At 41.4% G+C, this 25,244-nt stretch overlaps 5 protein-coding genes across 10 annotated transcripts in view; 3 read left to right on the top strand and 2 right to left on the bottom strand.

The window, feature by feature from the left end:
- The window catches only part of wtip (WT1 interacting protein), a 21,415-nt gene extending 18,143 nt beyond the window's left edge, over window positions 1-3,272 (bottom strand). The window contains exons 1-3 of one of the 2 annotated variants that reach the window (XM_077563000.1): window positions 1,878-3,272; window positions 1,732-1,799; window positions 221-1,640 (exon numbers count right to left, since the gene is read on the bottom strand). In XM_077563000.1, the coding sequence (XP_077419126.1) occupies window positions 221-1,472 (1,252 nt within the window). In that variant the 5' untranslated portion in view covers window positions 1,473-1,640; window positions 1,732-1,799; window positions 1,878-3,272. Of the gene's footprint in view, window positions 1-220; window positions 1,641-1,731 lie in introns of both variants that reach the window. The other variant, XM_077562999.1, reaches the window with a different exon arrangement.
- A 120-nt stretch (window positions 3,273-3,392) lies between these two features.
- On the bottom strand, window positions 3,393-7,744 carry sdr42e1 (short chain dehydrogenase/reductase family 42E, member 1). Of its 2 annotated transcripts, none has more exons than XM_077563001.1 (3): window positions 7,664-7,744; window positions 7,212-7,280; window positions 3,393-5,630 (listed from the first exon to the last, which is right to left on the bottom strand). In XM_077563001.1, the coding sequence occupies exons 2-3, from the start codon at window positions 7,271-7,273 to the stop codon at window positions 4,526-4,528; spliced, it is 1,167 nt and encodes a 388-aa protein (XP_077419127.1). In that variant the 5' UTR covers window positions 7,274-7,280; window positions 7,664-7,744; the 3' UTR covers window positions 3,393-4,525. The 2 variants fall into 2 exon arrangements, with proteins under 2 accessions (XP_077419127.1, XP_077419129.1); XM_077563003.1 differs by lacking the exon at window positions 7,664-7,744 and adding an exon at window positions 7,555-7,638.
- Window positions 7,468-10,687, top strand: LOC144050077 (arylamine N-acetyltransferase, pineal gland isozyme NAT-10-like). Of its 4 annotated transcripts, none has more exons than XM_077563006.1 (2): window positions 7,468-7,494; window positions 9,237-10,687. In XM_077563006.1, the coding sequence occupies exon 2, from the start codon at window positions 9,242-9,244 to the stop codon at window positions 10,112-10,114; it is 873 nt and encodes a 290-aa protein (XP_077419132.1). In that variant the 5' UTR covers window positions 7,468-7,494; window positions 9,237-9,241; the 3' UTR covers window positions 10,115-10,687. The 4 variants fall into 4 exon arrangements, with proteins under 4 accessions (XP_077419132.1, XP_077419131.1, XP_077419133.1 ...); XM_077563005.1 differs by lacking the exon at window positions 7,468-7,494 and adding an exon at window positions 7,845-8,064; XM_077563007.1 differs by lacking the exon at window positions 7,468-7,494 and adding an exon at window positions 8,077-8,268.
- A 732-nt stretch (window positions 10,688-11,419) lies between these two features.
- Window positions 11,420-13,619, top strand: cnep1r1 (CTD nuclear envelope phosphatase 1 regulatory subunit 1). The gene is made up of 6 exons (XM_077563008.1): window positions 11,420-11,520; window positions 11,801-11,872; window positions 11,947-12,020; window positions 12,408-12,517; window positions 13,209-13,263; window positions 13,346-13,619. Exons 1-6 carry the CDS (start codon window positions 11,496-11,498, stop codon window positions 13,385-13,387), a joined length of 378 nt encoding a protein of 125 aa, XP_077419134.1. The 5' UTR covers window positions 11,420-11,495; the 3' UTR covers window positions 13,388-13,619.
- A 797-nt stretch (window positions 13,620-14,416) lies between these two features.
- Window positions 14,417-25,195, top strand: heatr3 (HEAT repeat containing 3). Its single transcript, XM_077562998.1, has 15 exons — window positions 14,417-14,704; window positions 15,998-16,170; window positions 17,202-17,289; window positions 17,679-17,779; window positions 18,307-18,416; window positions 18,514-18,654; window positions 19,741-20,021; window positions 20,358-20,448; window positions 20,570-20,712; window positions 21,763-21,845; window positions 21,922-22,058; window positions 22,923-23,011; window positions 23,109-23,252; window positions 23,625-23,801; window positions 23,961-25,195. The coding sequence occupies exons 1-15, from the start codon at window positions 14,558-14,560 to the stop codon at window positions 24,072-24,074; spliced, it is 2,019 nt and encodes a 672-aa protein (XP_077419124.1). The 5' UTR covers window positions 14,417-14,557; the 3' UTR covers window positions 24,075-25,195.
- Window positions 25,196-25,244: the final 49 nt, after the last annotated feature.

Here is a 25,244-nt window from a genome sequence, read left to right as displayed (position 1 = left end):
AATAAAACAGCAGTTTCTCTAACAGAGCTTGTTACACTTACATTCAGCCTACCTTTTCCTGTGAAGACAATTTAGTACGTGTAGCTAATACACAAGAAAGCTAATGTATACTAATGGTACCATTTGCAACTCAAAGCACAAACTTCAACACAGTCAGACCAACAACTTATGTTGTTGTTCCCAACACACAAGCAGAACAGCAAACAAGAAAGCACCTTACCAAAGTACTCTTTCTTCATGTGCATCTCCAACTCCTTCTCCAACTCCAGGGTGAGCGCCTCCAGTCGCCTTTCCGCCTGACTGGGTCCGCTCTCCCGACTTGGGGTCACCTGATAGGGCATCTTGAACCTTTGGCCCGCGGCAGGTGTTTTGGAGGTCACTTCTAGGAACGAGGGATGCTCCTGGACATGGAGGCGCGGGAGGTCCCCCAACTCCTGTAGGAGCGAGTCGTCATGTCCCCCCAGCATGGAGGCCCTGGGTGAGGGCAGCTGCAGGTCCGGGTAGGTGCTCATGGACCCCCTGGAGCTGCGGGAGCTCCTCGAGCTGTGGCTGGAGATGCTGGAGCGGGGACTGAGCACGCAGACGGGAGCTCTGGCGCTCCCATCCTGGCTACAGATGCTGGACCTGGGGCTGGCCACGAGCGGGGCGCTCCCCTCGAAATCGTCCCGAACGTGAGGTCCGTAACGCGAGTCCGAGTAGCTGGACCTAGGGCTGGTGGTGAAGGAATACTGGCTGGCCGTGCTGGACCTGGGGCTGGCGTGCCTCTGGTCGAAGCCCATGCTGATGCCGCTGGTTCGGTTACTGCTGGGCTTGCTGCAGCAGTCGCAGCTGTTCAGGCTGGTCCTGGGGCTGGAATGCTTGCTGGTGTCGCTGGTCGTGCTCGCGTAGCTGGACCTCGGGCTCAGGACGCTGGAGCCCTCGCAGTGCGCCAGACCGGGCACCGCCACCACCAGGCTCCCGCGGGGGCTGGAGTGCTTGCTCTGCTCCTGCGAGGAGACGCAGGAAGACGCCAGGCTGGAGCGCGGGCTGTGGTGCCTGCCGTCCATGCACACGCTGTTGCACCTGTTGCCGGGCAGCGGCAACGGCTTGTGGAGGGCGTCGAACGCGGAGCCGGTGCTGTACCGGTGCACTTCGAGCGAGTAACGCCGTTGCCTGTCGGAGGCGCCGGTGTAGCAGGGCAGCGCCACCTCGGACTTGCAGCAGCCCTCCTCGGCGTAGCCCGCCTCCCGTTGCGGGGTGCAGAAATCCACAGGGACTGTCCGGCCGCATTGGACCGGTCGCACCGGAGCCGCGTTGTAGACTTTGTTCCCCGACGTGAAGTTCTCCACGGTGTGATGCTGCTGCCGGAGCGCGGTTGCCGCTAATTCCAAATCCCTTCCCGCGGCGTCCTGGCGGCGGTAAGCGTCGTACAAGGAAAGCTCGTCCATCATTTGACCGGCGCGGAGAGCCACGTCGTGCTGATAGTGCTCCATGTTGTTGTTGTTGTAGTTTTTGTAGTCCGGAAACAAGTTAGCGCGGACCACTAGTGGAGGTCCATTCGGGAGGCACAAAACACGGCAAAAAATCCAAACGCGGCGGCGTTGAGGTGTCTTTCCACGTCGTCGTGAGCCGCATATCCGTCCTCTCCGCTTCTACTGCAGCTGTAGAGAAAAAAAAGTCTTTTATCCGCGCTACCGTGCAGACGGTTTGTCAACTTCAGTTTTTTTTGTTGTTAAGTTGAAAGGTCCTTACAGTCAATGGCGCGCTGCGCGGAGGAATTTCACCACGCTGGTTGAAGTTTGGCCGTCTTACATTTCTCCCTACGCGGACAACAAAGTGAGTGGGGGACTAGAGACAAGCCGAGCAGAATGTGTGAGCGTGTGGGGGGGACACGTCACCTTAGAAGTTGTAAAAGAGTGAAAACGGAAGCCGAAATGTGCTTTTCCTCGGAGGGAGCTTGGGGGGACTCGTTCGCGCCAAAGGAATGCGGGGGATGGAGACGGGATGCGCTGCGCCCCAGTGGAATGTGGTTAATGCTGCGGAGGAACAATGATCGCGACCAACTCAGTGAGGGGCTGCTGGCCCTCCGACACAACAGCATGGAGCAGGGGGGGCTAGGACAACATGAGGCCCGGGGGAGCGTATGCGGCCCAATTGAGCTTTTGAAACGACCGCCAGTGCCATTACACTTGTAAAAGCCAACTCAACTTTATTTATAGAATGCATTAACAGCGGCTGTTACAAAAAAAAGTGCTGTACATAAAGCACAATTATTAAATCATTCACTGCCATTGACGGCCATAGACGTCAAAAATTCATTTGCACTATTTCTATTAGTTTAACATTTTTCCCCACTTTTGTTAACAAGAGTATGAAACCCTAGAGTTGTTTTATTGTACATTTAGAACAGATATAAAATTTGTGACTAATCATTAACTAGTGAAGCCAAGCGATTAATTATGATTAAAAAATGTAATCGCCTGACGCCCCTAATTTTCAATAATCTTTTCTGTTTTGCTTTTCTTTCTTTTTTTAAAGAAAAAAATATTAAAAATTAGGGGCGTAATTTTTTTTCGGCATTAATCGCATGATTTCACTAGTTAACCCACAATTAATCAAACAATTATATATGTGTTCTAAATGTAAACATTTTTCCTAGGTTTTCATACTCTTGTTAACAAAAGTGGGATAGCATGCTAAACTAATAAAAAATAATTCAAATGAATTTTTGACATCTATAGCCGTCAATGGCAGTGAATGAGTTAAAATAATATCCAATTATGTCCAATTCAAGAAATCCATGTGCCTTAAAATCAACCAGTAAATCTTAGTGACACACCCACAGTTCACATATTTTTTAAGAACCTTTTTTGGCAAGGAACTATGTTGAAGTGATTTGAGGAGGTTAGTTTAGAAAAAAAGTAGTGCTTCGCCACCATCTTGTGGCATCTATAGGCGATAATTAACCCTTTGGGGGCAGGGGGTATTAATTACTTTTCACTTGTGGAAGAGCTCGGTCCCACACTGTAGTTTAGATTACATAAAGAGTGGATTTATTTTGTCATAAGACCTTTACACTGATAGACAAGTTAAAAACTGTGATGGCACCAAGATAAAGAACTACGTTACTGATCTCAACTCACAGCTGAGTAGTGAAAAGGAAGGTGTTTACAGAGCAATACTGCCATCTAGTGTTGTAATGCTGTAAGTTAATCAGTGTTGGGTGTCACCAACATAAAGTGCAGTTTTCCATTGGAGCACATAATAAATTGGTAGCTACTTCAGCATATAAGGGGAATTGATCAGGAAAATTTGCCACATTCACTTTATTTAGTTGTGTTACTGGAGGCAAAGAGTAAAAGTAAATAAATGAAATACTTTAATCACAAAAATTGACAGATAAATTAAGCATCTCATGTATGAATGATGGTTTTATTAAAGTAACAAAAAGTGAATTGGCACGTTTAGCACAAGACACTTTACAGTCTTTGATTAACATAACATTCATGACTTTGTGGGGAATGTGAGAGGAAGCTGGAGCACGCCCATGCAAACATGGGGAAAACTGTCAAAATGACATTTGAATCCTCAAATCCAAAAACTGTGTGGCAGGCATGCTAGCCACTAGGTGAGCAGCAAAACATTATTTCTCAATTAAGATGTCAAGTTATAATTATTGAAATCTCCATATAGAAAGTTGAATTCCGTTTAGTTGAATCCTTTATTCCTGTTGAAAACAGCATAACAGCGAGCGCTTTCTGATATTGAAAGCCCCACATTAAAACTCCCTTACATGAATTAAGTTAAAGAGCAGCTTGTGAACATGTTATTTCTTGTTATGTAAAAAAAAAGTTAATACCTTGTGGCCACAGTTAGGTCTCTGGAGAGTCGGCTCACTTATCTTTTATTTGCCTATTTATGAAACTCATTCACTGCCATTGACGGCTATAGACGACAAAAATTCATTTTAACTATTTCTATTAGTTTAATATTTTTTCCCACTTTTGTTAACAAGAGAATGTAAAAGAAGAAGAAGTTTAGAACAGATATAACATTTGTGATTTTGTGTGGGTTAACTAGTGAAGTCATGCAATTAATTAAAAATTTGAATCACCTGACGCCCCTAATTTTTTTTTTTTAATCCCGTCATGCGGTTATTTTTTTTTTATTGCAATTAATCGCATGACTTCAATAGTTAACTCACAATTAATCACAAATTTTATACCTGTTTAAAATGTACAATAAAATTTGTTTTTCTAGGTTTTCATACTCTTGTTACCAAAAGTGGAAAACATTTTTAACTACTAGAAATAATTTAAATGTATTTTGGACGTCTATAGCTATCAATGGCAGTGAATGAGCTAAGGGACCTCTTTAAATTGTGTAACAGTATGTCTAATTTACATACTCGGCCCCAATATCCCATATTTTTGATAAAAGCATGTTACAGAAAGCTTATTCAAATGCCTGAGAACTGTTTTAAATATAGGAAAAAAATGCATAATATGTCTATGTTAAAGTTCAATACAGTATTGATACTGTAACATCAGATGCCGACAACTGGAAGAAAAGAGAGCACCGCAGCGATAAAAGCAGCAACAACCAGAAGGTTCACCACCAGCCGAGTGACGCCAGAGCTTTGCTGGGGTCGTTTCCTCCCGTGCCCCCTGCTCCGGAACCACCGGACCACCTCATCCAGGTCATACTCTTTGGGCTGGAACCCCAGCTGGGCCTCGGCCTTGGCCATGCTGAAGTAGTGCGTCACACCCGTCTTGTAGACCTCAGTGCGCGTCAGCAATGGCTGGAAATCATAGAGCGGTGCCACCAGCCGGTGGACGGTTTCAATAAGGAAGGCGGCGAAGTAAACCAAGGTGACCGGGAGACGCAGCGTTGGGAATGGGTACCCCAAACCTTCCACCAGTGGTCTGAAGAACTCAAAATTGTTCACAGGACGGCTGTCAGAAATGAAGTAGGCCTGGCCGGCAGCGCGGTGATGCTTCTGTGCGGTCAGAGCTGCTGCGGCGAGCACGTGCGCTGACACCAGATTGTCCACGTGGACGAACTCCACCAAACTGCTGGCTTTCCCATAGACAAACCTGAAGATCCCGTTCTCGATGTAACCCACAATCCTGGGAAGGTGCCTCTGCTCCCCAGGCCCATAGATTCCGGCTGGGCGCAGGGCGCACGTCCTCAGCAACCCTGAGCCGTCCTTCAATGCTGTCCCGTTAGCTTTGAGGACAGCCATCTCCGCTATGGACTTGGTCCGAGAATAGTGGTCTGGGTGGAGATGAAGCGGCAGGTACGGGAGGTTCTCGTCTCCATTTCGGATCTCCTGACCTCCAAAGACCACATTAAAAGTGCTGGTGTAGACAAGTCGCGGTACGCCACATTGAATGCAAGCCTCCACGACGTTCCGGGTGCCGTCCACGTTCACCTCCTCGATGCGAAGACGCTTCAGTTGCTCCCGGCCGGACATGCCGTACGACGCCACATGGAATACGCAGTCCACGCCCGAAACGGCACTCACCACTTGCGCGAAGCTGCGAATATCTCCTTGGACAAACGTAATTCCCTCCAGCACGTCACCCTTCGGAGGCGTGACGTCAAACAGGATGACTTTGGCCCCATTTTTATGCAGGTGGGCTGCCAGGCTGTGGGGCGAAGACCATGCATTGAAAAATGGATAAAGCATCTACACACTTACATCATACTTTTAATGAAAACTGAACATCAAGATGCTGGTGGCACACAATTTCCTTGCAAATTGCTTTTATTTTTATTCTAAATATGTCAATAATATACAATAATAGCAATATGGGTTTTTTTTTTCATAAAAAAAGAGTTAAAATGTGTTAACATGTGTAAAATTATGTTTGTTTTAGAAATGTTTTTAAATTTGTAATAATATTTTCAATTAATTTAAATACAATTTATTATTCAATTGCCAATTTAACAAAATATATATATTTTTTTAAATAAAAATAGATATGGACTGCTCATTTTACCTACATGTTGTTGTTTACAATTGAACAATTTACAGATTATTTCATTAGATATATACATATATTATACATACATAATATATATATATTTTAAACTAACCAATTTTAGGACAAATGGCTAAAGCATATAGACGTCATACTTTGCCTGTGATGTTGTTCCGAGTTAAATTTGTTTAGAAATGATTGATGATCAACCATGGCTTTTTGATTAACTTTTGTAGTACAGGAACACATTTTGTGCACTTTATTATTAGTTTACATAAAGTTAATATATTCATATGATGGCAATACAGGTCATTTTCGCAACACAAAAAAAGTTCTAATCAAATTTCCATCCATCCATCCATTTTCTTGACCGCCTCTCCTCACAAGGGTCGCGTGGGTGCTGGAGCCTATCCCAGCTGGCTTCGGGCAGTAGGCGGGGTACACCCTGAACTGGTTGCCAGCCAATCGCAGGGCACACAGAGACGAACAACCATTCTCACAATCACACCTATGGACAATTTGGAGTATTCAATTAACCTGCCATGCATGTCTTTGGAATGTGGGAGGAAACCGGAGTACCCGGTGAAAACCCACGCAAGCACGGGGAGAACATGCAAACTCCACCCAGGAAGGCCGAAGCCCGGACTCGATCTCACGTCCTCTGCACTGGGAGGCGGACGTGCTAACCAGTCAGCTACCGTGCTGCCCTAATCAAATTTTAATTATAAAAAATTATTATAATTTTTTTCCCACTTTAATAATAAAATAACAAATTCATTAATACATGTCACCACCCACCCAAAAAGTTCAAATGTACTGTATATATTATAATTATATTAAACTATTTTTTTATTTTGCTAAAAAATATATATAATTCATTCAAATGTTTCATTGTAATCAATTTAATGACAAGTAACTTTTGACAACTACATTATACGAAAAGTTCATGCAAAAACTGTATATTTTACCCATTAGTTATCTCTTCGTAATTCTAATTTGAACCTAAAATGTCCATATAAACTATGCAAAATCGTTGAACTGATTAGAGGTAACCCATTTAATTTAAGCCTTTAAAATGACGTGGTGCTGCCATCTTGTGATGAGTACTGTAAAATAATGGTAACCAGTTTGACACAAAAATGATTATTATTATTATTATTCAAAATCGCATTCTATTTCTACGATTGACTGTTTATAAGAGAGAGAGAGAGAGAGGTGGGGGAAAAAAGTTTTAAAACCTCTTACCGATAGCCGAAGTACCCACAACCTCCTGTTATCAAGCATGTTTCCACACGTGCAGTTTCCATCACGAGTCTAAAAGGTTAATTTAAGAACATAAAACAAAGCATTGTAAACACGTTGCAGACAAGTAAATCGTGAAAAATGTGGCAAAAATCCAAGAAGCCCTTTGGATTTGAAAACTAGTACATCGCACGAGCTAGCACGGTCATGCTAATTTTACGTAAGACGCTACTGAGCATAGAACGCAATGCATTGCTATGGCACCTCTCCAGCTAGCAACAGCGTGGTACGGTACAAGTTACACAGTTCAAATGAAATTCGCTGTAAAACGAATACAATTTCATACCCCCTAATCTAAAGCAACGCCGGTCGTATGGGGAACATAGCCAAAACGATTAGGAGTAATTTTGGAATTTAGAAAGCCTCCGTTTAGTCAAATGTATAAGCCTACTTACTTGTCTGGATCCAGTGAGAGGCAGCGACTACGTAACCTACGTTGCGTCTTCCGCTGTGACGTAAATTTACGGGAAAAACTTACTCTACATTTATGACAAGAAATGTACATATCATTTCATACAATGATATGACACAATACATGAAAGCTGTAACAATATAATCAAATGTAAGGATAAAATGGCAGAAAACACGCCGAATAACATAAATTCATCCATTTGGTCAAGCACGCATGAGCATGTGCAGAGATGATGAGGATAATCAGAAAGTAAATTTTGCATACAGTATTTGTTTCATTCGAGAGGCTATTTTATATTGAAAAGCTGCAGCGCGTGTGAGTACGTAGAAAGAGCGGAGGCTAACTTGACTTTTTGGGTTGGGCGCATCACTATTGCAATAAAAGGTAGGAGGAAAACTATTATTAAGAAGTTAACGCGTAAATAACGGTATTACTGCTTAGCAGACTGGTGCATAAATCATACTAACTGTTCTTTTATTTCGCAAATTTCGAGTTGTCAACGTGGCCGCGTGCCCTGCAACCTCTTTCGCTTTAATGTGTGCAACGTACGCGCGTACCCTGACACAAACTCCAAAGTGAAAAGACGAAGTAGGTAAGAAGCCTTTTTTTTAATCAATAAAGCAATCGATCAATCGATCAATCGATCAACATTGCTTATGCATGTGTAGTTAGACAAAGTTTAGAAAAGGGGTTACCGGAAATGCTGACGCGAATGAGCATGAGAGACTAAAGATCGAGAACGTTACATCATCAGAAATGCCAACGCTTCGCTTGCGCACTTTAAAACCTATATATATATATATATACAACCAATTTCACCAAATTACGACCAGCGTAAGGTTACTTTTAAACACCCATATTGTGGTTAATTTCATGGGATCATTCCTTTTGCCGTTATTCACGATGCGCAGTAGAAATCAATGTAGGCCACTATAAACGAACTAATTTTCACAAATTAAATAACTATGATGTATCATATAATTAATGCAAATCACTCGTATTGCCATTAGATAAACATTTTTTTTAAGTTCATGGCACGTTAAAGCATCAAAATGAATGTAGGTTACTATCAATTAATATGATTGCTCATTTGCTTTCATTAACCACCACTTTGCACTATAGAAACCTGACATTAAGAAATAGTCCTGCATAGTTTAATAATAATAATAATAATAGTCCACATCACGCCTATCATCTATCATCTAATGTATTTGCGCCTATCACTACTTATTAATGATAACCACCACCTTGAACGATTTTCACTTTAATGCAATGGACATCATTTGATTCTTCTTCTCAGTACTCACTCTCTAAGGACCCATGGCTAGAAAATAGAAATTTGGAAAAATACCTTCACAAAAATTCCTAGCACGATATAGTTTCATTGCAAGGTAAATAACGTGAACTGATGGTGGACAAATGTTGTGAAGTTCACGGCTGACATCTAGTGGCCAATTGCTTGAAGCTCACTTGTTACTCAAATTTTTGAAGTCAATAAATGTTCTGCTTGTACTATGAATATTCTTGTAAAAAATATCATGCCCTTTCTTTTGCAGGTACGATGAACCTTGAAGAGTACTTCCAAAGAACCGGATTCCAAGGCCCACGTGACAAAGCGGACCTTGCCACACTGAAGCGGATCCACAGACAGCACATCTTGTCCATCCCCTTCGAAAACCTTGACATTCACTGCGGAGGAAGGATTGTCATGGACCTGGAAGTCATCTTCGACAAGATAGTTCGTCAGCGCCGTGGTGGCTGGTGCATGGAAAACAACTTCTTGCTGTCCTGGGTACTGAGAGAAATGGGCTACAACGTCACCGTGTTGGCCGCTAGGGTGTTCAACCGCGCCAGCGGTGACTTTTCCCCCATGGAAGGTCACCTCATTAACAAGGTGGTGATTGATGGGAAATCCTACATAGAAGACGTCAGCTTCGGTGTTTCGGCGCAACTGTGGGAGCCGCTGGAGCTCATCTCCGGGAAGGAGCAAGTCCAGGTGCCCGGCAGGTTCCGTTTATTGGATAAAGGAGACTCCTGGATTCTGGAGAAAACGGACAGGAAGCCGGAGATTCTCAATCCGGAGTTCGCCGATTCCAATCTGGTGAACAGGCAGCTGATCAGGAACTTGTACTGCTTCACCATGACACCCCGCAACGCTGGAGATTTCATAGATGTAACCCACAGTCTCCAGACGAATCCTGTCTCGTTGTTCGTCAATAAATCCATCTGCTCCCTGCAAACGCCCACAGGCTTCAGGGCCCTGATTGGCTGGACCTACAGTGAAGTCACCTTCCAGGTCGACCGGGGCGTGGATGTCTACGATATGAGGGATGTGCCCGGCGAGGAGATTGAGAGCCTTCTGAAAGACAAGTTCAACATCCGTTTGCCTAACAAACTACAGCCTGTGAACAACCAATATAAGTACACACTCTAAAGCAGTGCTTCTCAAATTGGGGTTCGGGGACTAACTTGGGGATCGGTAAAATCATTTTCAAAAGATTATTATGTCATAAAGTTTTAAAAAGATCACTCCTTCCCAATTTTGGTCCAAATCAATAAATAATAATAGTAATAATTTCAGTGTGGTTGTTGAACTATAACGTATCAAGCAAATTTAGCAAACAAGCCAAAGAGGAAATACATATTTCTTTAAAACTAATCCTGAAAACCTTTTGCATAACTGGCTTGATTTTCATCTGCAGTGAGTAAGTACACTAATATAGTTTTAGAATTATCATGTAGCATTACTGAAGGCTGAAGAAGTTGTCATGAAGAGGTAAATGAGTGCATTTTAGCATTTGAGTCTGATTTCAGAAGTTGACATAAGTTTCCTAACCAACTTTTAAACTGTAGCTAAATGTGTTGCCATGTGCTTTTTGAGGGCAGTTGCCAGGGTAATCAGAAAAATTACTAAATCTACCAAGAAAGTGAAGTCAATCTGCCAAGTTTCCACCTTCTTTTCAAAACGATATTGTATGTATAAACAACACTGGTGTGGAATTGCAATATTTTGATTGGAAAATATATTTTTGAATAAAAATGATTGTTTCCATCCTGTGTGCTTACTTTTAAAAAGTACTCTAAACTTTGGAATCTGCAAGGGACCTATTTTTATTAATACTATAGTCAAAGGTGAGGATTTAATACAACAACTAAAATTAATAATAATATTAATACACTAAATTGTACCTTGACTAATTAAGAATGCGCTAGCGAGATTTTCAAGTAACAAGCAAACGCTTGTTCGATGTTTTGCTTTGTGTTGCGAGCCATTATGGGTACTTTATGCTTCAACTACACCAAAGCTCAAGTGGGAAAAAGAACAACAGTCAAAAACACACACATCCAAAAAGAAAACACTTGCAACGAGCATGGAGCAAATGCTCACAGCACGGAACTCAACTCACCATGTAGACCAGCCAACGTGACTCCAAGCTCATGACGTCACTCATTATGTTCAAGACATACATCATCACATGTACTAACAGTGTGCGTGTGTATGTGTTTTACTTTTTATTTATTATTGTTGTTATTATTATTGTTATAGATATTAATTTCTGATTATTTCCCAGCACTACTGTTAAACAGCATCATCTAGTATCAAGGTCTGGGACTACAACAAACTTGATGATTGGGCCAGAGAGACAAAAAGGTGGGGCTTCACCTCACTAATTCGGCCTATCAAGCGAGAGATTGCCAACCAACGGATGCTGATTGGTCCTGATTGCCTGTCTTTCAGGCAAAGAGCAGCGAATGGCACAACCCACAATCGGCTGCTTGAAAACCTCCCACGTGACCACGTCTGATAGATAGACATGAATTCACTGGAGCAGGCCGAAGGTAAGACGCCGTAAAAGCTATTTTATTCATCAGTAAGCGGTTTTAGTTAGTAGCCTATTCAGTTACCACTTTTAATTGTCGACATTTGATGAAGGGTAGAATGAACGCACCGCTGACGTTAAACCGGCTCGTCTCCGTACGACGTTAGCATGTAGCATTGCGGCTGACATCGCTCGTATAAATAACCCAGATGTGCACACAATCTACAGTACACTAGTATATGACACATGTATGCTCTTGATGCAGAATTAGTTTTGTTAACCTGTCATTCCTCCATCAGACCTTAAAGCCTTTGAGAGAAGACTGACAGAATATGTCTCTTGTTTACAACCTGCAACAGGCAGGTGGAGAAGTAAGTCAAGCAAAATATACATACACCACTTTTATTATTTGTGATAACAGTATGTTATTTTTTTCCCTTCTCAGTGATTTTAATCGTGGTGTCAGTCTGCACAGCCACCGGGGCTTGGAACTGGTTGATAGACCCCGATACACAAAAGGTATGTTTAAATTCTTCTTTCAAAAAGGACATATGGTAGAAAAAACGTTTTACTTTATTGTGTACAAATAGTTTAAGATTTGTGTTGGCTTGTGATAAAGCAGTGCCATACATTTGTAAATAAAAATAACTAACACACTAATTTACTTTGCCAGTGACTGGAAGCTATGCTGGGTGCAGAAAAGCCATTTTAAAGCAATGATTGACACTATCATGCCAAGTCAAAAACTGATCTAAGTTCATGCTGTCTTTGTGCAAAGGTTGAAACAGAGCAATTGTTGTACTAAAATGAAATAAAAATGCATCTTATTATTAGCTCACCATTTTCGGAGATTGGGAATTTATTGTGTCCGTAACTTGCTGTGGCTTTGCTCCTCACTTCCCGCAGGTGTCTTTCTTTTCATCGCTGTGGAATCATCCCTTTTTCACCATCAGCTGCATCACACTAATCGCACTCTTCTTTGCCGGGATACACAAGCGAGTAGTGGCACCGTCGATGTATCCTTTTTGGCTTTTCATTCGAAATGGGAACCTACAAAGACAAGCACAATTTATTAATCGTCATTTCAAAGCATTTTTAATAGGAAATGTGTATAGTGAATGAATCTGTTCTAGGGTCACCATGGTAAAACCTTTAAATAAATATTAACATGATAAAAAGGGAAAGTTAAAAACCAGGGGATTGTGTATAGATAAGGTGTTTATGAGGATGAGGCCTTCAATTTGTACAGTTTATATATTATTTTGGATGCATTTTACATAATTTAGTATTTATTTTTTGTATTGTTTCTCCCACAAATAAATAATAATGATCTATTTAAAAATATATGAATAAAAAATACAATAAACTAAATAATGTACATTACAATTAAAAATTTCAAAGAAATTCATACATTTACTTGATACATTTACCTAAACTTAAAAAATACATACAAATAGAAACAAATACACATCAAATAAAGGTAAAATAAATATAAGAAATGTTTTGCATAATAAAAAGGGTCCTCAAATAAAATTTCTTATTATTTCTTATTGTTATTATTTAACATCTGTCCAGGCAATAATTTAAGTCACATTTTATAATTATATATTATTCATACAAAACAGTAAACTTTAAACCAACAAAGTAAAACTTGTTACCCATTGAAGATGCTTGACTAACATTCTTCCTTGACCCTTTTCCCCTCAGTATAGCTGCCAGGTGTCGGACAGTTTTAGCGGAATACAATATGTCCTGTGATGATGTGAGTCAATATGCATCAATTTGCACATGTTTTGGGTCATCTTGTGTGTCTAAATGTGTTTATTATTTGTGGCTCTTTGTAGACGGGAAAGCTAATACTCAAGCCGCGGCCGAGCATCCAGTAAGCGCACGATTGTGGGTGATCCGAAGATGTCGTGGGACATTAATGTCATCATGGTGAGGACATTTTGTCAAGAAGACAGAAAGAGAGAAGGGACACGGCCATTTTGTAGCTGTGCTTATGTCGAAGCTGCTCCTCTTAACAGAACTTCTGTGTGTTTATGTTAATCATGTATTTTATCTAAATGTCTCTATTTTTAAAAACAATTTACTTAATAAATATACTAGATATGAAAATGTTGTGTATTACTTTCTAATGCATGATGCTTCATATAGGCCGGGAAAAAGGAGGGATGACAGAAAAGTAGGAAGAGTGAGGAAGGATTTTATTTATATACCACCTTTCGTCACAAAGATAGTATAAAAGGACGGAAACAAGTGTGAAGATGAGGATGAAAGAAAAACAAGAATGTACAGAAGGGGGAAAAGGGAAGATAGGAAATGTGGCTTGATTGAAGGGTGCAAGGATGTATGGAGGAAGGAGAGTTTTTAAAGAAAGAAAAATGGGTGGTATAGAAGGAAGACGAGATGGCTTTCATGGGAGGAAGGAAACAAAGATGGGTTGGAAGGATGGAAGAAACAGGGAGGGTTCAGTGCTGCTTTTGGGGTCTCCAGTAAGTCAACACAAACACACATCACACTAACCCACTTTGAAGCATTAACCCTCGTTTAAAACCCTAACACTGGCTTGAAACCATGGTTTGAAACCCAACGTTGAATTTATGATATTAAAACATATGAGGTTTTTGTAATTGTAATAAGTGTAAATGTACAAAAAACAACAACAAACGTACACACCGACTTCAGGCTCATCATCAACCATGTATTTTTTATTTTTTTTATCTCCTGTTAGGTAGCTAGCTCAATAATTAGAAAACAACTTATAATTATGTTCTTTTTAGATTTACCATTATACATCAAAACCTAATGATTATTTTCTTATAAATTATTTTAGTAAAGTACAGTATTACATATCGACCTATGGTCCGCTACCTCGACAACAATTTCGACACTTCTCCCCGCTTTACGGCACGGCATAAAACACTCGCACTTTACGGCAGCTTTCTTCCACATGGCCATTTAGACGGCCGCCGTCTATTTTGCGATTTGATTGCCTAAACCCCTAACGAATTAAACACGAATTTCCCAAATTTGCACTTTAAAACGGGTTTAAAATGGGCAAAAGTAAGACGACAAAGTTTAAACGTCCCCAGTTCAATGCTGTCGGACTGCCTGTGAACGCCGTGAAGGAAGCGGCCGCTGAGGACCAGGAACTCGGGGACGATGACGACTACTGCCCGGCGGCGGAACTGCTGGAGAAAGTAGGGGAACGTATTTTCATATCTAAAACGTTTTTACACGTAAACGATTTAATGACAAGACTCCTTTATAATATCAGACGAATAATTATGGTGTAGGCTATTAGAAGCAAATGTGGAGAAATTCACTCTAGTCAGACTCGTCTTGTTAAACATGATTTGCAGCTGTCAGTGTACATAAGCGCAGTGTGACTGAAGTCCAATAGTTGTAAGCTCAGCTGTGACCTCACCGATGTTGTTCTCTATAAATGGACAACACAACAAACTCATTCTCATCTGTAATTATGACCTTGCATCCTGTTTACGTTTGTCCAGTTAGGACAAAATCCAATCTTGCAGCCCCCTCGGGAAGTGGATATTTTGCCGGGACCGTCAACTTTCCTGCTAGCATTTTTTTGCCGTGAACGGCTCTGATTGGTCAATCGCCGGACAGTGTCATGGATTGGGCGTGGTTACTGCCTCCTGCCTCGCTTCACATCATTCTGTGTCTTTTCATTTTTGTTTTGCCACCGAAGATAGACTATTATTGACATTACCAGCCTAAACATAACCCTCAGATCGGGGTTATGAGGCAGTAGAACACACACTGCGACAAGAAATTGTAGTAAAAAAAAAGCACATTGTGGGATTCGAACCCCCCAGCCCTTTAGGGAGCCATGAAGTGTTTACTGGCGCAGAATTTGTTCTTGTAGTTCTTCACTGCAAAATTGTGGTGAGTTGCTGGTCACGGCAAAATAGCCACTTGTTTTTTTCCTGGCTCAAAATGAGGCAGAGGTGGTGGCAAACATCTGCTAGCGTAATATCTGATGTAAAACGCCATAGACATAGACAGGCTAACCAAAATTAGCGTCTGTTGCAGTAATATAAACTTTCAAACAACTGCTTCTTAACACACATGGAGCAGCAACACATACAAACATAGCATCCAATATTACTCTCTTCTCTGTGAGAACAACTATTACCGGGGTTTAGTTGGGGCCTCGTCTTCTTTCTGCTGGTCCTCAATACTGCATGTCTTCTAGTAGACCTCAATGCTGACCGGCATGTTGCAGTACCACCTGGTACTATGCTAAAGATGCGCAACTCTCAATTTGTGCTTGCCTATGTAGTGTAGAAAAACATTTTTTTCAAATGCCACGATTTAGCCGGGGTGCGACCGTGATATAGAGGGAAATTACTCTATAGTGCAGTTGAAGTTTCTTATGATATCTGAGGATTTAGAACTGCAGGTTGCCGCTTTCAAAATTTACATACCTGGCAAAACCCTGTTAGGACAATGATTGTCTCCATCCCTAGTTGGAGAGTCCCAGCGCGGACGTAAGAGAGTGTGCGTGCGCCGGCATCTCTCGGGTAGTCCAGCAGAGTCAGAGCATCCCAGGCTTTCTGCAGAGGGACGCAGTGAGGCGGCTGGGCCCCATGTTGCTGGATGGAAGCCTAGCCGTCAGGGAGACCGCGGCCGGAGCCCTCAGGTAAGGATAAAATGCTCCTTGTGGAGACGGCATTGGGGCATTAAGTGAAAACATATCCTTTAAATTTGATCCACCGCAGGTGTAAGTGGTGTTACTAACATTAAATTTAAATGATTAAAACTGAAGTTTCAAAATCATGAAAAATCAAGATCTTTTTCTTCGCACTCATGCGCTGCAGTCGTGCCCAATGGATGTCCTGAAACATGCCTTGCTCGATTGTCAATCGCAAATCCAACTTGTATGACCTGGAAAAATGAATGCTACTTTGTTTAGCATCCTTCATTAGATTATAGTTACACATAACTGCATGTTTGAGCCACAAAAATGTAACTGGTAGGGCTTTTCCATGCTCAGGTATCAACCAATCACGGCTCACTTGTTTTCTGGGTTTAAACATGTGACGTTCACAACCTGAGCCCTGTGGTGTCACTGTGATGTCATTTTCAGTCGACAGCAAGTGGCAAAACGGCAGCCACCGGAGATGGATGGATAAAACAGGTGGATTCTGCTGCTTCATAATTCAATGTTCACATATTCAATATTAACTAGATTACTGTAAGTAATTTTTTGACTGGACTTCCAATTTAAAGCAATTATCTTCAACATGCGTGATGCATTTCGAAACAAATCTTGGAATCCTTGAAGCTTGACAGATTCCATTGTCCTGTGTTTGTATTTCTCTGGTTAAACCAACAGAGGGCACCGTGTAACAACAAAAGCAGCTTTCACCTTCCAGTGATGTTTCTGGAACTATAGAGGTCTGTTACAAAGTACATTAATGTGGCCTTTAAATCACATCCTGCCAACTATGTGCTCTCCGGAAAAATCAGATCACCATCAAATATGACTTGACCCGCATTTCAGTTCAGCGAGCGCAGTTTCCTTTTTATTTGGCTTTTTATGACACTGACAGTGTAAGCAGTGTTGATACATATTTTATGTTTGCCACAGTATGATTCTGGAATGGATCATCTGTTTGTTTCCATCAATTCCTATGGTGAAAATGTGTGTGTTTGTGCATCCGCTGACAGGAATCTGAGTGCGTGCGGCGGCCAGGAGGTGTGCGAGGACATGGTGAAGCGCGACGTCATGACTCCTCTGACAGCACTGCTCAGAGAGGTGAGCGCTTTTCGCCGCTGGCCGCATCGCTTCTTTTTCTTCCCGCTCAGCAGCTGTCTTAAGCGTCGGGGCTGACAGCAGCCAATGGTGTCATCAACTTTGTTTGCTGGGCTTTGAGCGTCAACTTGATTGCTCCAATGTAATGTTTGAGTTATTGTTCACGTTGCTTTTAAAATGTCAACCACCCAAATTTGGAGCCATTTTTTTTCTTTTTAAGAAATTTCAGAAGCCAGTTTCACTTGGCAAGATGAAATCTTTCTAGCATTTCTAACAGTCTTATATGAGTAGATAAACAAATAAGAGCCCATGTCTATAAAGACACATGAAGTCTGCCTTTTTTTAAAAAATATATATATATTCTCAATACTGCGGCGTTTTTTCCTTCGCAGTGCTGTGTGGGTTTCGACGGTGCCACCGTGCCGACCAAAGAGCCAAAGAACCACGCCGAGAACGTCGCCAACGAGGCCGTGAACCTACTGTGGAATCTCTGGTAAGCGCCGCTATATCGGTCAGCGGTTTGTGTTTCGGGAGGCGACGATGCAGCAGTGCACGGCAAGGGACCGTAAATATTTGGACAGCGCCACAAATGGTTGTTATTCTGCTGCGGTGGTCATCCAGGGGATTATTTTAACACCATTTGGAAGCCGTCAGATGTTCTCAAAGCTAAAATGGTGTGCCAGATACAATCAGCCACCGTCATTTAAATTTATTCAGCTTCTATTTGTATTCCTTGTTTGCTTTACTTGTGTTTAAATCTAACTGGGCTGTGGGACGCCCTCTTTATATTTTTGTTATTGTGCCTTTTCTGCTTTTCTTTAAAAGGGTTTTTGCTTAACTAAAAAATATATCCATCTATCCATCCATTTTCTTAACCGCTTAGTCCTCACAAGGGTCGCAGGGGGCGCTTGAGCCTAATAATAAAATATGCCTAACCGTATCCATTTCTTTGTCCTTTCATTTGTTTATTATCAGTCATAATGTGACATATTTAAAGATTCTTTTGTGTTTCCTTCCTAGCGAGAGCAGCAACCAGGCACTGTCTCTGTTCAACAAATCAGGTCTTCTGGATGTGGTGGTCCAGTGTCTGGAGAGACACCCCCACAACGTGGAGCTGGCCACTTCCGCTGGTGAATCATCCTTGATGTTGACTTTAAAATTCACAGTCTTCGTTGGATACCCCAAATCTTCAGGCTTCAGCTAACGTTCTATTTTGCCGTTTAACAGCGCACTGTTTGCACACGGTGTCGGAGGACAACCCCGAGCTGCTGTGTAGCATCAATGGCGACGTGCATGGCGCCTTAGAGGGGCTACTGCTGTCAAACCAGCCTGGCATGGGGCATACTCTCCTCAGGACATTGGCTGCAGGTGCTTTTAATCACTTCTTTATGCCCCAAGTTGGTACTTAAAAATAACAATGTTTAGGACCGGGTATCGATTTAGATTTCCAAAATCGATTTGATTCAGAAGGGCCCATTCACATTGATTTTCGATTCAGTTCAGGATTTCATGCAGTACCAATTTTAATTTTATTTGAAAGACATTCTCAGAAGTACCAGTGTTGCAAATAGTAGAAACCTCTTGCTCTTACTTGGTGCATTAGTATGAAAAAAATATATGAATATTTACATTTAAAATTTGTTCCAATGCAGTACTATTAATCATGTATGTTTTATTGAACATGACATGATCAAAGCAATAAATAATAATTTAAATTACAACCACAGCACTGTGTAAATAAAGTGGCAAAAACACTGGGCTCTTTTTGGGGTACTCTGAATAACAGAAGGGCACATTTGAATAAACAAGTTTTTTGAACACAATATGTGCTGCCTCGGGCATATTTCCGTGGTTTCATTTTTTGGAAAATAAATTTACCCATGACGCGAGAAGGCACATTAATTTATGTATAGGGGCATATTAAAAGTATCGATTCCTGGTTTTATGTAACAATATCGATATATTGATTTTTGGGGGGGATTTTTTAATTTTATTTTTTTAACCCAGCCCTAACAATGTCCAAAATGTTTTAATGGGTTTGATGAATTTTGTATTGATCACTGTTGTAAAATGTGTGCAGATGATGTGATATATGAGGAATCTAATGTTATGGTCGCTAGTAGTCAATGCAATGTGAACGTGAAGGTGACAATGATGTGGATTGGGTGTACAAAGTTGACCCGATCATTTTCTGGCTTTGGAAGAACAGAAGCCCCTTACAAGCCATTATTTCCCCACTCTATGGGTTGATATCTGTATAAGCAGCACTAACACAGAATGGGGGTCTAAAGTTCAAGGTTTTTTGCAAGTACACAAGCTAATCTCTCAATACATGTAAAAAATAAAAAACATATCTGTTTGTACCATTTACACACAGCATTGTCACCAAAAAAAGGCAGAAAATGTCTCTCTTTTGGCATTTTGCAGAATCTTTAATGTGGTATTTTGACACAGGAACTCTGTGGAACATGAAGGGAAGTCTTCCCGCTGCCCGCCAGGCTCAGACCCTCACAGCTGTGCTGGCCACCTTGTCCCAGTGTTTGGATTTGGATGCGGGCGAACTCATCCCTCAGCTTCACAAGGCGGAGGAGGCGCGCTTCCAGGATGCTCCTGCGGCGTCGGCTATGGAGGCGCACGCTACTAGGGAACCCGCTATGGTGGAGATTGAAGAGGAGGGAGCAGCGCAGTGTGTGAAAAATGGCGATTCCGGAGACGACTTTTCTGATCTCTTGCCTGTAAGTTGATGATCTGGTTTTGATAAGCATTTTATTCTATGATATGCTCGTTAGACATTGGTACGAGACTGACAGACTAGACTGTCATTTTCAGGCGGGTACACACTGTCTGGGGTGCCCAGTAGGCACGTATCACGACCTTGGCTAGACAGAAGTGTCCCCCTCAGCCACCTCCAAATTAATGACATTGAAGTGGATGTTTGCAGCCACACAAAACATCCATCTGCAACCCTCCATTCAGGCTTTGTGTGTTCCAACACACACACACGGATGTTGTGATTTACTGAACAATCTTGGCCAGTGTGTTGACTCACAAGGCGGTTTGTTTGCGTCCAGAGGGAGATGGAGGAGCTGAGGGAGGCGGCGGCCTTGCTGACGGCCCAGCAGACGTCCCTGGAGATCCTCGTCAACATGTGCTGCTCCGACGGTGGGGCTTACAGTGACATGATTTCCTCTGACATGACCGCCTTTTTTTTTTATATATATATTTGGCGTAAGATGCAATAACGACACATTCTTGAAGAGACTTGTGATGTGCGTCTATTCAGATCCCTCCGACGACGAGTGGGAGGAGTCGTCGAGCAGCGACGAAAGTGAAGCGGCGGCCGACGGATTGTCTAGCCTCATGTCGCCTCTGTGTTTGTCGGCGGAGGTGCACGGCGCCCTCATCAACCACAACATCCCAGAAAAGGCAAATTTTAGAAATATGCAGTGAAAACTCTTTATTTGCCATGTGCTTGTGTGGATATTCATATTCCATAAACCAAAATGTTGGGGTCATTTACTTAAATTATCCGGTGCCTACAATTGGGTGATGACCTGTCCAGAGTGTTGAGCAGTTACACGCATGCAGTATTTGTGATGCGCTGTTTACGAATTCACCTATTTGTTTTTGTTTTTTTTAAAGCTTTTCTTCAGTTTATTTAAAAAAAAAAAAAACATATTTGCAACTTTTTGGGTGCATTTTTGTACTCTTTGTGTAATATACTACATTGCCACAAGATGGTGCCAAAGCACTCAATAGTAAGAAATAGTAATTGAAAGTCTTGAAAAAAATTGCATCGCTGTATGTCTCGAGGGGAGCAAAGCTTATCCCTGTTTTTTAGCAGTAGTTCCCTGTAGTCTTCACCATCTATGTTTTTCCTCTGCTGAACTCAAAAGTCAAATTTCCTCTGTATGCTATTTATTTTTAAGAGTAATGTTGTCTGATTCGTTCTGATTCAAAATGATATTCGAGTGTTTTGGGATCATAGTTTATGGTGTATTTATGATTTAAATATAAGCAATGATAAAAAGGTCCTTATTAATGTAGCCCACTTGTTCAAAGTTAGCTAGGATAGGCTCCGGCTCACCTGCAGCCCTGATGAGGAAAAGCTGTAGGCCTATAGGAGGTGGTTGTATTAATGTAAACAAGATATAAGGGAGAAGTCCAAGACTTAATTGGAAAATTACTGAGTGCCTGTTCACCTAGTTTAGAGAATAATTCAATAAATATATTTGTATAAATATGTTTAAAATATATTTAAAATCTGAATATTATGTCTCGTTTGGTTTACTCTTTAACAATTTAAATAAGCAAACCAAAAAAAGAATACAACATAGCGTAATTGGAGGAGGTCAATAGGGTCATAAATGCAAACTTTAATGTTCAAGCATGTGCGTGCTTATACATTCATAATGTGCAGATGTATTCATGTATGTGTTCTACATGTACTACAACAAATTGTTGCTTTGATTGAAGGTGCTCAAAAAGACGCAGTTTCCCAAGCAGGAAGCTATGGACGTGTGTCACCAGACTCCCTACTGGAGAACCCTCGTAAAGAAGTAATGTCAACTGCTCGCGGAAGGTTTTCAAAGCAAGCGTTTCTGTTTTACTGATGCCGGTCTTTTCCCTTGGCAGGATGCAGCGTGTCCAGTCTCGCGCCCTGACGTGCCTTCACAGCATCCTTTCCGGCATGGACTCCGAGTCTCTGGGCGGGCCAGAGGCCCTGCAGCAGGCGGCGCAGCTCTTGTCTTCACTGGTTTTTGGACCGCCAGGTACCGCTGTTACCTCTCTTAAGCTGGATCATAGATAGATAGATGGAGAGATAGAATGACACAGTACAGGTAGCTAAATGCAGTAGATGGATTAATACAGCAGATATATTGGAAATAATAGATACATGCTGATATTATGACCAGGGATGTGATTTTTCCGCTAATTCGCGGAATTCCGCTTTTTTTTTATCTCCCCACAAAAAAAAAAATTCCGATTTTTATTTATTTATTTTTTTTTTAAGTAGTTCATTGTGTATGCACATGACTCCGACAGATAACATCTTCTGCTATAACAGACATTTGTGGTATGCTCTAATATGAGTTACTTTTCATTTGGTCATGATACAATTATTTGTTCATGAAATTTGAACTCTTCAACATTATTTATGTGTTAACTTAGTAATCACATTAGTTAGATATGATGATATTCTCAGTGATAGTTTTTAAAAGCAAAGGCAGTCCAATGTTTTTGAATGTGACTGATTTTGAGTTGACTAAAACTGCCATTTTATATGGGATAGTTCAATATACATTGAAAATTTATGCTGTTGTTTTGTCTATTTCTTTGTCATGTGAGTGCATTGAAAGTACTTAAAAACACGGAAAACCCATGAGCTCCGGGGGGCTCCGCCCCCCTTGTCCCTCCACCAGGGCACTGCCCTGGACCTAGCTGGGTGCCAGCGGCCCCCAGACCACCGGCTAAATTTTCAGATAATTTCACTTTGGTCAAATCACATCCCTGTATGACCACTTAAATCCGGTTACCAAATATGGCAAGGTTACATTCATCTCAGTGACAATTAAAAGTAGAGAAGTAAAAGGACATTGCTTCCCTAATGTTTTGTCTTTTTACCGCTCTCGCAGAGATCCCCAAAGATGAGGAGTTCCTGGAGGCAGTTACCAGTGCGATGCGGTCTCTTTTGCAGATGACCTCTTCAAAAAACATCCCTCTGGTAAAAAAAAAAAAAAGTTATGTTGGAGTGGGGGCCTAAAGTGTATTACCATATCGCCTTCAGTGTTATTAGCAAGTATTTGTTTGTTGTCTGTTAGTCCATAAGTCTACAGCAGCTAATGAGCCTCAGCGAAGCCGCTGCGCGCTGTGATGTCATCAGTGTGAGGGTCAATGCTGTCGCCATCCTGGGCATCACCGGCAGCAGCCTTGCCAAAGAGAAGGATTCAGCTCAAACGCTTCAGGTAACTCTTTTACACTTCCTGTAAAAGTTGGACCTTTTCCTGCCTTTTTTAAAAAAAAAAATAACAAGTGGTTGTTTTGTACAAATGGCACCAACATAAAATAGCGATATGAAGTAGACCCTGCAATTTTCCCTCTATTGGGTTAGTATCAGAAGCTCCTTTCACGCTGCCTGAGATAGCTGACATTTTGTAACTCTTTTTGCTTGTCGCTATTCTGTGGAAACTACACCGAATGGGTGGGACGATGCAATTTTCAACTTTTATATAAATGGATAAATCCCATGTTACGCCTGTTTTTGGATTTCTGTGTGGAAAATGAAGGTGTGTATTTTTGCCCTTGCCTCAATTTTAAAGAAATAATTTCCTCCACAGATGATCGGGAGCGGCTTGCTACAAGTAGCAACCAATGATGCCGACCTGGTGGTTAATGGCGAGGCCCTAGACGCCCTTTTCGACGTGTTTGCAGATGGCAAGGAGGCGGAGGCAGCAGCCAGGGGCATCCAGTTACTTCCTGCTTTGAAGACGCTTCAGCCTGTCTTTAAGGCCAAGGTACCTTGTTACGTGTGACGTCAGCGACCCGTGCGCGTGCAGTGTTCGACTGTATTTTGGACACGTTATAATATACGAACATCATATATCAGATTTGAGGACACCCTGGGGATTAGATGTGGTGGTTGCTACATTTTGTCGCTTTCTTTTTGTCATCAGATCCGTAAGGCAGGAAGAGACAAGTACAGCCCGCAGCAACTCTGCGTGCTTGACAACGTCAGAGTCAACCTGAGGAGATTCGTCGGCTACCTCGAGACTCTGGCTAAAAAGTGACCGGAATATGGTTGTGAAAACCATGCCGTATTTATTATTTTTATTATGTTGTTTATTTTGGTTTGCTCTGACTCCCTATTTTTTTTATTTGGGGTTTCTTTGCTGTGAAAAAAGTGACTGCAGGTTAAACAGACTAGACATAACTCTAATGTATCATTTTCGATTGATATTATAGAGCAGCGTTACCAAAACTGAGAGTGCAGGACACAATTTTTTTTTTTTTTTATTACTATTGAAGGATTGCTGATTGTCAGAATGTGATACAGCGTCATAGACTGTAAAGTAGACTTGGACAATTACAAGTGCCTTACAGCAGCAGTTGTCGTCCTTTTCGGATCAGGGACCCCTTACAGGAACTAATCCCATGTTGCCATGATGGATAGGAGTGTCTTTATGTTTAGCGTAGTCCTAAGTAAAAAGAAAAAGAAAAAAATATTGCATTTTCTTTCATGGAGGCAGCACTTCATCACTAAGCCGCTGAATTACACTTGCCGGGCAGTAAGTTATCTCCGCTGTTTCATAACATTTTGTTTACAGGCAAAGCTTTATCTTTACCCACTGGTCAAAATTAAGTCCCACTACGTTATGTTCTGATTGAGCCACTTTCTCTATTATACAGTATTTTTTTTATTTATAATAACAAACCTGGCTTTGCAGGTTTCTGTATCCCTGGCACAATTTTACTATAATTAAACTAAATTTTGAAGGCACAGCTATTCAAAATTGACTTCTCTTTTTTTTTTTTTTTTTGCATGCCACACCCTCTACTTTTAAGAAAAAGATTGTGTGGTTTTGGGAGATGAATTGTTTTGTTAAGCAAATGTGTTGCCATAAGGAAAAAAGGGGTGGACAACTTTGTAGAATGACATTTGTCGAAGTAAAATAACAGATACATTTTTGTCTCATGGCTGTGTATTTTCTGCTAAAACAGCAGTTTTAAATGTTTGAATCTGCTTTTTGTGTGCAAATATAATGGACATTTAGTATACAGCAACTTCCCATTTGGGATAATAGTAATGACATTGCATAATGGAGGACAATTGCAATGTCTGCCACCAGGTATCCTGTAATTGTTTATGTCTTGTGACTGCCTTTTTAAATAAAATATTTGGAAAAATGTTCACATGTATATTGAAAAAAGCAAAGGGACACAAGTAATACACCAGGCAT

Source organism: Vanacampus margaritifer, chromosome 4 (assembly GCF_051991255.1).
Source record: "Vanacampus margaritifer isolate UIUO_Vmar chromosome 4, RoL_Vmar_1.0, whole genome shotgun sequence".
NCBI classification, from domain to species: Eukaryota; Metazoa; Chordata; class Actinopteri; order Syngnathiformes; family Syngnathidae; genus Vanacampus; species Vanacampus margaritifer.
This window is presented reverse-complemented; position numbering and strand designations above follow the sequence as displayed.

What these genes read in the sequence shown, in the direction of transcription:
- cnep1r1 (XM_077563008.1), top strand. Translation starts at nt 11,496, where the DNA reads ATGAATTCACTGGAGCAGGCCGAAG. An exon ending in TTCACTGGAGCAGGCCGAAG is followed by an intron (nt 11,521 to 11,800) that starts GTAAGACGCCGT and finishes TTCCTCCATCAG; the next exon opens with ACCTTAAAGCCTTTGAGAGA. An exon ending in ACAATATGTCCTGTGATGAT is followed by an intron (nt 13,264 to 13,345) that starts GTGAGTCAATAT and finishes GGCTCTTTGTAG; the next exon opens with ACGGGAAAGCTAATACTCAA.
- sdr42e1 (XM_077563001.1), bottom strand. Translation starts at nt 7,273, where the DNA reads ATGGAAACTGCACGTGTGGAAACATGCTTGATAACAGGAGGTTGTGGG. An exon ending in TGTGGGTACTTCGGCTATCG is followed by an intron (nt 5,631 to 7,211) that starts GTAAGAGGTTTT and finishes TTCGCCCCACAG; the next exon opens with CCTGGCAGCCCACCTGCATA.
- LOC144050077 (XM_077563006.1), top strand. Translation starts at nt 9,242, where the DNA reads ATGAACCTTGAAGAGTACTTCCAAAGAACCGGATTCCAAGGCCCACGT.
- heatr3 (XM_077562998.1), top strand. Translation starts at nt 14,558, where the DNA reads ATGGGCAAAAGTAAGACGACAAAGTTTAAACGTCCCCAGTTCAATGCT. An exon ending in CGGCGGAACTGCTGGAGAAA is followed by an intron (nt 14,705 to 15,997) that starts GTAGGGGAACGT and finishes CTCCATCCCTAG; the next exon opens with TTGGAGAGTCCCAGCGCGGA. An exon ending in ACTTTTCTGATCTCTTGCCT is followed by an intron (nt 20,022 to 20,357) that starts GTAAGTTGATGA and finishes GTTTGCGTCCAG; the next exon opens with AGGGAGATGGAGGAGCTGAG.